Source organism: Miscanthus floridulus, chromosome 16 (genome assembly GCF_019320115.1).
Source record: "Miscanthus floridulus cultivar M001 chromosome 16, ASM1932011v1, whole genome shotgun sequence".
Lineage (NCBI taxonomy): Eukaryota > Viridiplantae > Streptophyta > Magnoliopsida > Poales > Poaceae > Miscanthus > Miscanthus floridulus.
Window position 1 is genome coordinate 34,417,065 of NC_089595.1, and position 12,111 is coordinate 34,429,175.

The 12,111-nt window shown below is 50.2% G+C and overlaps 1 protein-coding gene and 1 pseudogene across 2 annotated transcripts; both read left to right on the plus strand.

The window, feature by feature from the left end:
- Window positions 1–646: 646 nt before the first annotated feature.
- On the plus strand, window positions 647–1,269 carry LOC136510563 (uncharacterized; annotated as a pseudogene).
- Window positions 1,270–6,519: 5,250 nt separating this feature from the next.
- Window positions 6,520–11,892, plus strand: LOC136513911 (LRR receptor-like serine/threonine-protein kinase GSO1). 2 transcript variants are annotated; one of them, XR_010773470.1, is made up of 3 exons: window positions 6,520–6,642; window positions 8,551–11,678; window positions 11,764–11,829. XR_010773470.1 is itself a non-coding variant. In XM_066507891.1 (2 exons), the coding sequence occupies exon 2, from the start codon at window positions 8,670–8,672 to the stop codon at window positions 11,598–11,600; it is 2,931 nt and encodes a 976-aa protein (XP_066363988.1). In that variant the 5' UTR covers window positions 6,520–6,642; window positions 8,551–8,669; the 3' UTR covers window positions 11,601–11,892. The 2 variants fall into 2 exon arrangements, 1 of the variants encoding a protein (XP_066363988.1); XM_066507891.1 differs by having other exon boundaries at window positions 8,551–11,892.
- Window positions 11,893–12,111: the final 219 nt, after the last annotated feature.

Genomic DNA, 12,111 nt, shown 5'->3' on the forward strand with positions numbered 1-12,111 from the left:
AGCCGCCCCTACAAATCGGAGGTATTTATACGCATGCATTTATTGGGACGGCTCAATCACCAGCCGCCCCCTACAAATAGCAATATCGGAGGCGGCTGGTGAGTGAGCCGCACCTACAAAACCGACCCATTTGTAGGGGCGGCTCGACTGTTCTATTTATAGGGGCGGTTGGTCTCTGAGCTCCCAAACATGTCACTGTAGGAGTGACTCCGTCATCCGTCGTCCCTATAAAAAAAATTTATCCCGTTGCTCGAAACCGTTTTTTACGCAGCTCATCCGAGCCTCAACTCCGCAATCCCGCTGGCGCTGGGATCGGCGAATGAACCACGTCGCCGCGGGATCGGACTAGAAACGCCGGTAAGGAATCGGAATCCGGCCGGCAAGTGGCGTGGCAACAGACGGAATGGGGAAGGAATCCTGAAAGAACGGATCGATGAAGCACACAAACAAGACACTGCCTCTTTGTCTTGGAGTTTAATTTGTTGAGGCTTCTGAGCCGTCTGCCCGTCTATAAGGAGATCTGGTGATCGCCTTGCTAGCTACTCCTGCTACTTGCTAAGCGTGTTACACACACACAGTAGTTCTCTTCTCGATGCTGAAGCGGAACAAGCAGCTAGCTAGGTGGCCGCGTGGATCGATCATCGGCATGGCCATGGCCGGGGCCGGGAGGAACATTGGCGCGCGTGGCGGTGAACTTCTCGTCGTGCAGCAAGAACGCCCTGCGGTGGGCGGCAGCGAACCTGGCGGCCGCCGGCGACCGGCTGATCCTGATCCACGTCAAGACCTCGTACCAGTACGAGCAAGGGGTGGTGCACCTCTGGGAGCACGACGGATCACGTACGTACACACGCCACCATTCTCTCTTCATCATCTGCCTGGCTGTTATGATCATCGACCAATAAGTTCATCTGCTTGCCTGCCTTTGTCAGCGTTGATCCCTCTGGTGGAGCTGTCGGACCCCCGGGTGGGCAACATCTACGGCGTGGCGCCGGACCGGGAGACGATGGAGGTCCTCGCGCGGGCCGCCGCCCAGAGAGGCGTCCACGTCTTCGCCAAGGTGCTGTGGGGCGACCCCGCCAGGAAGCTCACGGAGGCCGTCCACAAGGTGCCCCTGTAGTGTCTGGTCGTCGGCAACAGAGGCCTCAGCACGGTTAAGATGGTTCTCATGGGAAGCGTCAGCACCTACGCTACGTGGTCAACCACGCGGCCTGCCCCGTCACCGTCGTCAGGGAGAACATGCTGCCTTCAGCACTAACCACCACCTACTAAGATGTGTCTTCTGCTTTGTCATAGACTCCTAGTCTCTGAGAACATATATATGATGTGTGTGTGACGTGTCAGTCTTTGCAAATATATAGCCGCAGGAAATGAAATGTGTCCCTCTTCATGGTCTTCCTTTGTAAACATACATATATGATAAGGTAATAAAATACATGCTCCGAGGTAGTTGTCTTGTTTATAAGAAAAGACTTTTTTTATTTAAAAACGTAATGGCAAAAGCTTTACCTTTGAATTAAGAAGAATAAAATTGATCGATATAGTTTATAAGAAAACCAGACCTAAAAACCTTACAGACACACAGATCAATAAATAGAAAACCACAAAAAATAGAACACAATAGCCCAGACGACTAACCCACTCATAAGAAAAGATTGGTGCTAGGATTTTTTTCTTTTGTGTATGTAATATTACTCCAAAGATCCAAATCAAGACTGCTACAATTTGCCATGAGCCGAGCACGGAAGATAGACACTCGAACCTCACGACAACTTCAAGAATCTCTTCATATTTTCCATACGGACACAAATTGAGATTCTAGTGACGCACCTCCCCCTTCCAACAACTTCTCTTCAACTAGGTTTCTGAATATTCACATTATCTATTTCTGGTTTCTCATTCTCCAGCGGAGCTAGTTTTCTAGAGTGTCGGACAAGATATAAAACCAGTGGCGGAGGCAGAAATAGTTTCACCAAGGCAGAAATAATTTTAAGGTGTGGCGAAATTTATAAAGATGAAACATCTAATATGCATCTTGGCTCACTACAACATTATATGAATATATATTACTTTGTGATCAACAAATATAATAGAAATCCAAGAAGTAATTACTTGTATTGATATATACACAACATATATTTGGTCTTTTCTATAGATATTATTTTATTTTAGGTATGACCGCTGCCAGACGACCCTGCCAGATACCTGGCTCTGCCCCTATATAAAACAATTGTTAGAGTACAGAGCATGGATTTTTAAACGGACCTGCTAGCGCTCGGACGTCCGATCCGCACAAGTGAGGGATCGAGCGCCTAACGTGTATGGCTCGAGCGCACCAGCAGTGGGCCCACACCGTCTCGGACATCGCCCGAGCCACCCCGAACGTCGCTCGCGCTGCCAGTCGCTTTTCACGTCCACTCCATGTGCAACACCCCAATCTACTTTTTAAACATCCAGATGCAACGGATGCAACATAAAAGACATATGAAATATTTGAAACAAACGTGTGAAACACTTGCGAAAACGTTTGAAAAATATTTGAAACCATTGCAAACATATGCAACATCCAGATAAAACACTTGCAAATATACATATGAAACACCTGAAACACTTGAAAACATATGCTTGCAACATGCATGTATATGCAACATCCAAATCAACTTTTGCCACGTTCAGATAAAACACTTGCAACATACGTCTAGAACAGATGAAACATATACTTAAAACATACATGTATAGCCATTACAACATGTGCAACATCCCGATCTACTTTTGCAACATCGGTATACAACATTTACAATATACCTCTGAAACATCTGAAATACTTGATACGCTAGTCAGGGGGACGTCAATGGCCCAGCGTACACCCAGACGCAAGCGCAAAGCTCCCCTTCCTGCCGACGTGCGAGGTTGATGGGGACACAGGCTCAGGCCTCCCCAGGCCACCCCAGGCGCAGGCGCATGCCTTCCCTGCCTCTCCTTCCACGATGGACGAGGTGGATGGAGGCACGATACGGGATGGGGGAGCGAATCGTGGAGCAGCCAGGGATGGAGCGCGTGAGCAGCCAGAGATGGGGGCGTGGGTGCAGCACCGCCATGCTGGAGAAGACCGCAGCGGGCGGGTCGCTGCATGGGCGGACCTACAGTTGTGCCCGGGTATTCCCGGGCATACCCAACATTTTTGGGAAAAATTTTAGTAGTTCTTAAAGGTATATACATGTACAATATAGTTAAGGTCTCAAAATTGCGACTCTTCACTATTTTCTGCCTATAATTCGCATCTAACTAAAAAAGCAGCCCACAGGCCACACCTAACCGGACGGCCCAATGGCCCATCTGGCCTTCCCACTCCCCAAACCCATCAGGAGGCTGCCGTAGGGGTAGGGCAGCCAGCAGCTTGGAACATTCGAGTTCGACGGACGCGGAATCGCGCCACGCCGCCGCCAGGCCGCCCGCCCGCGTGGCCGCTCGCGGCGCCGGCGCCCCCCGTCCCCCCCTGCCGCCCCGCTCCCCCCCGGCAGCTACGGAGCCAGAGCTGCTCGCTCAGCACGACCCGAGCCACAGGAGCCGGTGAGCCCGACTGCTCCAGTACCTCGATTTGATTTTTTCGATTAGAGATAATCAAAATTCAAATCCCTTTGGCCTTTGCTATGTTCAGAGGTAATGAAAATTCAAATGTCTTAGGCTCTTGGCTCTTGTGAACTTTTTAGGTTGTTCATCCAAATATTTTCTTGCCATGGGCATATCTTACTCTAAAATCCGTCCGCCGCTGGGTCGCTGCCTGTGACGGAGGCAAAGTGCGGGCACGCTTTGAAACAGTGAGCGAGTGCAGGTGCCGGGTGTCGGGTGGAATGGACGCACACATCCTATCATTACCATCGGATGTCAGCATCCTATCATTACCGACTTTTAAACCGTAGGTCTAAGAAAGTTTGTTGGAACCGGGCCAGGCCAGAACGCCGGCCAGGCCAGCGTGAAGGAACCGGGCCGGAAATGCAGGAGGCCCGAAGGCAGACCAGTAGTTTATGGACGGGCCGAAAGGGCCTATTAGGCATCCAAAGGAAGGAACACAGGGATGGGCCAACCTTCACTAACTTTTCCAGCCCAACACAAATAGATAGCCTCTGGCGGGGTAGGGGGGCTCTCTTTCCAGTTTCCTCGTGTTTCCATTGTGCCACGCGGCGACGACCACGGTGGTTGCCTGCCGCCCGATCCGCCGCCGCACGCAGCCATGAATGGGCCGAGCTCCGCAGCGGCACAGCGGGTTTCTCCCCTATCCATTCCCGCTCGCCGATGATCTCAAGAAGTGCTAGCTATCTTGCAGTACCCTGCCTGTCACGGTGTCGCCTGGCTCGTGTTTTATTGGACGCCGTCTCGGTCACCTGCCACACGCGAGGTGCTCGACGTTATGGTGACGTTATGGCGCTGCAGCCGGAGCGAGCCAAACAGCGGGGGCCATCGAGCGCCAGCTGCCAAACTGCCCTGCGACTGCGAGCGCACCAAAAGACGGCCGTCCCTTCAACCCTGCCTTGGCATGAAAACGCAAACGGAGCAGAAGTCCACGGTTGCACATCTGTGCAGTGCTGCCTGCCAAGCCTGTTGACGCCTACGCGCAAGCTGACACTGGCTTGGGAAGTTGGGATCCTCCGCGACTCATGCACTGACTCCGCAAGAGAGTCAGAGGAGCGAGACGGGAGCGACGACATGCAACGTGCACGGCCGCACGGGGACCTTGGACTCGCCGACCCAGCTGACGAGCACGGCTCCTGTTCCAACTCAACATGCCATGCCGAGACGTCCCGTTCGTCCGCATCTCTGCCCAACTCAATCCATTGCTTCGTTGACACTCGCGACGTACGCCTGCCGCGGCCACAGGTTGGTGGATCTCCTTTCCCTTTTCCCTCCGGCACAAGTACTGTCAATTCGTCATCATGCAAGTGCTGTCGTTCCTCCAAGATGCTATAGTAGCTAGTAATCTGCTAGCCTACTAGTACTACTCCTGCCTAGTACTATGCTTGGGTCAATGACCGCAACGCTTCACCAGCAGGTTCAGTTCATTCCTCTGAAAGCAGATTGGCTTTTCCAACATCTCCCAACTGGAAAGTTTGTCTCGGCAGCTGATTGCAGATTTGCAGATGCTTGTGTGGCTGTGTGCTCCTGCATGTCTGCATGGGAAAAGGCCTGGCTCATGCATGCTCACACTTTGATTTGCAGACTAGAACCTCCTTTGTTGCTTGCTATCACAGCCAGCAGGTTAGCGTAGCGAAATCTACTGATCATTATTTCTGGCTTGTGTTTGCATTTCTTTGAGTCCGTTGTCTTAATGAAACATGTGCCGAGACATGTTCGCTAAAAAATGCATTTCTTTGAGTCCATGAACGAAAAACATAGGACATTCAAAAGAAGGATAGAGCTTGGTGCCTAGAGCAATTCTGAAGAGATTTGAATCATGATAACAAGCAGTAACAACTGAAGTACTGAACAACAAGCCACTTACTCCTAATTGGCTGTACAACATAGCAGCGCACGTTTTGCACCTCTTGGGCCTTAGCTATAACTTGGACGACTTGCCTAGCATGTTGTGATGTTAACTACTCCCCCCGTTCCAAATTATAAGTCGTTTTGACTTTTTTGGTTCATCCATTTTGCTATGTACCTACACATATTATTATATTTAGATGTATAACAAAATAGATGTATAAAAAAAGTCAAAGCAACTTATAATTTGGAACGGAGGGAGTACATTAGCTTTTTGTGCAGTATCTTAAATTAATTCTTTGCCTTTTTTTTTTTGTGTAGTTCTCCTATGATGCAGAACAGTTTTTCTATGATAACGAAAAGATCTTATTTAAGTACATTCTCCAAATTTCTCTTGAGCAGCAAGCCGGAAGGTGAAGGTCTGATTTAATTGCAACAACACGAGCCATTTTTTATGATTCAGATAGCTTTTTGTGCAGTATCTTAAATTCTTTGCTTTTTTTTTTTTCTGTAGTTCTCCTATGATACAGAACAGTTTTTCTATGATAACGAAAGGATCTTATTTAAGTGCATTCTCCAAATTTCTCTTGAGCAGCAAGCCGGAAGGTGAAGGTCTGATTTAATTGCAACATCACGAGCCATTTTTATGATTCAGATACTGTTCTAGAAGTACTCACGTAAGTGTTTCTTAGTTGAGGCTATGAAGGTAGCATTCTTGCGGTTATAGCTATGAGATGGAATATAAGTTCCACACTATTATTTTAACACATGCTAAATGGACTATTCATTTGTCCAAGAATGTTTGCGCCGCGATTTTAGTTTAGACTATCTCGTCTTTCGATATCTCTTATTAAAATACATTTCTCCTTCTAGCACTGAATTAAGTATCATGTTTGGAGATAAGCTAGAACAGATGACACGCTTTACAACCCACACTTGTCCTTTGACTCGTGTCCTATCCAACTCTGAATCATGTGGGTGAGCAGGCAAGAAACGTACAAGCAAGCAAGAATCACAGTGTGAAGGAGGCACAAGTCAAACCCAGATCAATCAGGCATCAGGAACCAGTACTAAATTGTTCGGACGTCAAAGAAAGTCAATCGTGGACCAATGATGCAACCATTGCACCAGCCGCAAGTCATTGTCCTCATGTCGCCGAACGGACGGGTAGGTTGTGGTTTGGAGTCATCCGATCATATAGCCCTCTCAGTTCTTTTACCGACTTCTTATCATGCAATAAGTTCAGTTACCGCTGATTCACTTTCTCATTTTACTTTTACCTCTATATTTGCTTCTCCAAAACCTATTTCTGTGTTATTACTTGTACCTTTCCAATTAACCATTCCAGTAAAGAGACAAGGTAACAATGTAGAGAGACCCCAACCTTACATCCAGTCAGCAATAACTTGGATGGAAGTTGGAAGTAGTTATTCCTTAATCCTTAGCATTGTGGGTTAACCAAATCAGTGAGTGAGCAACTGACAGAAAAATGGCTGCACAAAGCTGGCACTCCACTATGTGGTCTTAGCTCTGAAAGCTGAACCAGAAAGGAGGGCGTCGTTGTGCATGATGAGAGCTGAGAAGGCCACTAGTAGATAACTAGATAGCAGTCTGTCTCTATCTGAATGGACTCGTCCCGTCTATGGAATCACTTGGGTGTTGCTGCATTTGAACTGCAGGAAGCAAAGTCAAGTGCGAGCTGGTGAGCCCCGTGCATGCTTCTGCCCAGTGGTTACTGTGGATCGTTTTTGTTTTTTCCAGTCACCTTTGTTTGTCTCTCTCTTTTTTTTTTCTGTAACCAAGAGTCACCTTTGTTTCCTGTGCCCCTGTCGATTTGATTGTGTGACTGTCGATCCCCTGCAAAAGTAACTGGCTTTCCCTCGCCTTATATAATTGAAAAGCCCCTTTGTGGGTCTTGCTTGCTTGATGATTGGCCTTTTCCAGCAATTTATTCAGATACATAGATCATATAAGGTGATGGTTTATTTCTTTCCTTATTAAATACTCCTTATCGTGAAGAGTACTCCCTCTGTAATATAGTGCATTCTAGGAATTTTAGGACAAATTAAGAGAGAACATAAAAAGACGCATGCACCCTCATTTTATTTCCTAATCAGATGCTATCATCAACGTGATTGATGGTGATTGGTTGATAAATGGAAAGTATTTTATACAAAATTGGTTTTTGTCCTTGAAATGTATTATATTTGTGGACAAATTTTGAATGCTAGAATACACTATATCACAGGACGGAGGGAGTATGTAATTCTAATATAATACCAAGTCAAACCATTTTAAATTTGACCAATTGAGACAAAAAGTATCAATATTTGTGATACTAAAAATGGTTATTGGATTCGTCACTAAATATATTTTTAGTACACCTATCTGATATATAAATATTGATACTCTTTTCTATAAATTTAGCAAAACTTTAGGTAAGTTAGATTTAGAATTTAGCTAAAAGTATCAATATGTATTTACCTTCAGTTATCTGTAGCATGTTCGCCTTGATTCATATAACTATACTGCTATGTATTTTTTTCTTCAGTTAGCTGCCAAGGAGAAATTTTCATGTCATCCATCTACCTGTTTGCATAGTCAGAAGCTATGGGTTTGGGATGATGACCAGAGTATGCAATACTTTTTTTTGTCACTAAAACTAAGCAAAAAGACTATTAAATAAAGCATGGAAGCATCATCTACTTGTCCTGTTGCCACCAAATCAAGGGGGCAGTTGAACTGTTCGAGCACGTACGCTCTGTAAAGCGCATAGTTAACTAATTTCGAGCGCCTTTTTCGCTCTCGTCATAACAAATCAAATAGAAGAGGATAGAGTAACAAGTCAAAACAACAAGATTAGCCTTTAAACTACCTGTTGCTTAGGCCAGAATTATCGAAACCTATGCCGGTCATTATTCTGATACAGTATCTGCATTTTTTATTTTCTGAACTGCTTTCACCTTCTCATTTGGCTTGTATTGCACTTTCAGTATACGAATCCAACACATTCTCTGACTGTGATACATAGAGCAGGTAGTGTTTGACAACTCTTTTTCCCCCCCTCTTTTGCAGCTCGGGCAACTACTCTGTGCAGTGGAGCATATAGACATCCCCTCGTCACCATAGCAACATCCCTGAAGCTCACTTCCTTCTAGCTCACACAACTACATGATACCATCTTACCAGTAGCAATGGGTATCAAGCAGAGCTGCAGCTTCACTCCGTGTGTTCTTGCTGATCTATCCCTGCTCTTCTGCATCCTGCTTGCACCTGTATGTTTAGCCACACCAGCCACATCTCCTGCTGCTCTCTTGCAAGTGAAGTCCGGCCTCACCGACCCTGAAGGTGTCCTCTCCGGCTGGTCGCTGGAGGCCGACGTGTGCTCATGGCATGGCATTACATGCCTGCCCGGGGAGGTGGGCATTGTGACAGGCCTCAACCTGTCCGGGTATGGCCTGTCAGGCATGATTCCGCCGGCGATCAGTGGCCTCATCTCCATCGAGTCCATTGACTTGTCCTCCAATTCCCTCACTGGGCCGATCCCGCCGGAGCTTGGCGTGCTGGAGAACCTGAGGACACTGCTCCTCTTCTCCAACTCCCTCACCGGCACCATCCCGTCGGAGCTCGGTCTTCTCAAGAACCTCAAGGTGCTCAGGATCGGCGACAACAGGCTGCACGGCGAGGTCCCGCCGCACCTGGGCAACTGCTCGGAGCTGGTGACGCTCGGCCTGGCCTACTGCCAGCTGAATGGCACCATTCCTCCTGAGCTTGGCAGACTGAAGCAGTTGCAGAAGCTGGCCCTGGACAACAACACCCTCACCGGCGGCATCCCGGAGCAGCTTGCTGGCTGCGTAAGCTTGCGCTTTCTGTCAGTGGCTGATAACATGCTGCAAGGCAACATTCCTTCGTTTATTGGGAGCTTCAGTGATCTCCAGTCTCTTAATTTAGCAAACAATCAGTTCTCCGGTGAGATTCCGGCGGAGATCGGCAGCCTTTCCAGCTTGACATACCTCAACCTGCTCGGCAACAGCCTGACCGGCGCCATTCCGGCAGAACTGAACCGGCTGGGCCAGCTGCAGGTTCTGGACTTATCCATGAACAACATTTCTGGAAAGGTCAGCATCTCTGCTGCACAACTGAAGAACCTGAAGTACCTTGTGCTGACTGGCAATCTCCTTGACGGCGCCATCCCTGAAGACCTCTGCGCTGACGACTCATCAAGCCTGCTGGAGAACCTGTTCCTCGCTGGCAATAATCTTGAAGGCGGCATCGAGGCGCTGCTCAGCTGCGCTGCTCTTCAGTCCATCGATGTGTCAAACAACAGCTTCACCGGAGTGATACCGCCGGGCATTGACCGGCTGCCTGGCCTCGTCAACCTTGTTCTGCACAATAACAGCTTCACCGGCGGCCTGCAGCCGCAGATAGGGAACCTGAGCAACCTGGAGATCCTGTCTCTGTTCCACAATGGCCTCACCGGTGGAATACCGCAGGAGATCGGCAGGCTTCAGAAGCTGAAGCTCTTGTTCCTCTACGAGAACCAGATGTCCGGAACCATCCCTGACGAGCTCACCAACTGCACGAGCTTGGAAGAGGTGGACTTCTTCGGCAACCACTTCCATGGTCCTATTCCCGAGAGGATCGGGAACCTCAAGAACCTGGCCGTGCTTCAGCTCCGGCAGAACGACCTGTCGGGCCCCGTTCCGGCGAGCCTCGGTGAGTGCAGGAGCCTTCAGGTGCTGGCATTGGCAGACAACCGGCTCACCGGCGCGTTGCCCGAGACATTCGGGCAGCTCGCCGAGCTCAGCGTGGTAACTCTGTACAACAACTCCCTCGAGGGCCCCCTGCCGGAGTCGCTGTTCCAGCTCAAGAACCTGACCGTGATCAACTTCTCCCACAACCGGTTCGCCGGCAGCCTCGTCCCTCTCCTCGGCTCGACCTCCCTCGCCGTGCTGGCGCTCACCGACAACAGCTTCTCCGGCGTCATTCCAGCGGTAGTCGCCCGATCAAGGAACATGGTGCGGCTCCAGCTTGGTGGCAACCGGCTCACCGGTGCGATACCGGCCGAACTAGGCAATCTGACAAGGCTCAGCATGCTTGACCTTTCGCTCAACAACCTCTCCGGCGACATCCCGGCAGAGCTCTCTAACTGTGTTGAGCTCACCCATCTGAAGCTCGACGGGAACAACCTGACGGGCACCGTCCCTGCATGGCTCGGCAGCCTCAGGTCACTCGGCGAGCTCGACCTGTCGTGGAACGCGTTGACCGGAGGCATCCCGCTGGAGCTAGGCAACTGCTCCGGCCTGCTGAAGCTGTCCCTCAGCGACAACCACCTCACCGGAAGCATCCCGCCGGAGATCGGCAGGCTGACGTCTCTGAACGTTCTGAACCTGAACAAGAACAGCCTCACCGGCGCCATACCGCCAGCGCTGCAGCAATGCAACAAGCTGTACGAGCTGAGGTTGTCGGAGAACTCGCTGGAGGGGCCAATCCCGCCGGAGCTCGGGCAGCTCTCGGAGCTACAGGTGATACTAGACCTGAGCCGGAACAGGCTCTCTGGCGAGATCCCGGCGTCCCTCGGCAGCCTGGTGAAGCTGGAGCGGCTGAACGTGTCGTCCAACCGGCTGGACGGGCAGATACCGTCCTCGCTGCTGCAGCTGACGAGCCTGCACCGCCTGAACCTCTCCGACAACCTCCTCTCCGGCGCGGTGCCCGCGGGGCTGTCGAGCTTCCCGGCGGCGTCGTTCGTCGGCAACGAGCTCTGCGGTGCGCCGCTGCTGCCGTGTGGGCCGCGGTCGCCTGCTGGGCGGCTGTCGGGCACAGAGGTGGTCGTGATCGTTGCGGGCATCGCGCTGGTCTCGGCGGTGGTGTGCGTGGCGCTGCTTTACACCATGCTGAGGGTGTGGAGCAACTGGCGGGCGGTGTCGGTGTCCAACTCCGACGGCGAGGAGTCAGCGCACGGCGGCCACGGCGGCGGTGGTGGGAAGTGGGGCGACGGCAAGTACTGGAAGGTCGGGTCGCCTGTGTCTTGGTCGGCGGAGCAGAAGCACAGCTCCGGGTCCGAGACCGCCAGCGTGCTGCTCCATGACAAGTCCACGGAGGCTGCCAGGGCCGGGAAGAGGTAGCTAGCTGCTCGCCGGTGGCAGCAGTGAACGTCACATGCTGCCTTGCGTCTTGCGTGCTCAAGAGTCAGAATCTCAAATGTATGTGTATGGATGATCGTATCTCTCCTTCGTTCCGTGTGGGTTTTTCTTTGATTACTTACCACTTCCGCCAAGTCTTGTTCAGTGTTCTTGATTGGAGATGGGAAGCTGGAGCCTGGAGGGAAGCAAAACCGGGAAGAGTGGCACCGTGGGCTGCTACATTCCATTTCGTAGTTATGGGCCTTCTTGAAGGTCGGATTCGAGGAAGCCTGGTCCGAACACCTAGTATTTATTTTTATCGATAATGTTCTCTGCAATAAGAAAGCAAACGAGAGTACAGCTGTTTACTGGACAAGACTTGAGAGCTAAAAACTGACATCCAAACGACATAGCAGCTATTACATTCTGATTTATCCGGTGTCTGTCAACCGGGCCTCACTTCGTCTGCTGATCTCTAGCCATTCCAGCACTTGGCATTTGACCTGCGCCAACT

Coding starts and splice junctions, on each gene's coding strand:
- LOC136513911 (XM_066507891.1), top strand. CDS start 8,670: ATGGGTATCAAGCAGAGCTGCAGCTTCACTCCGTGTGTTCTTGCTGAT.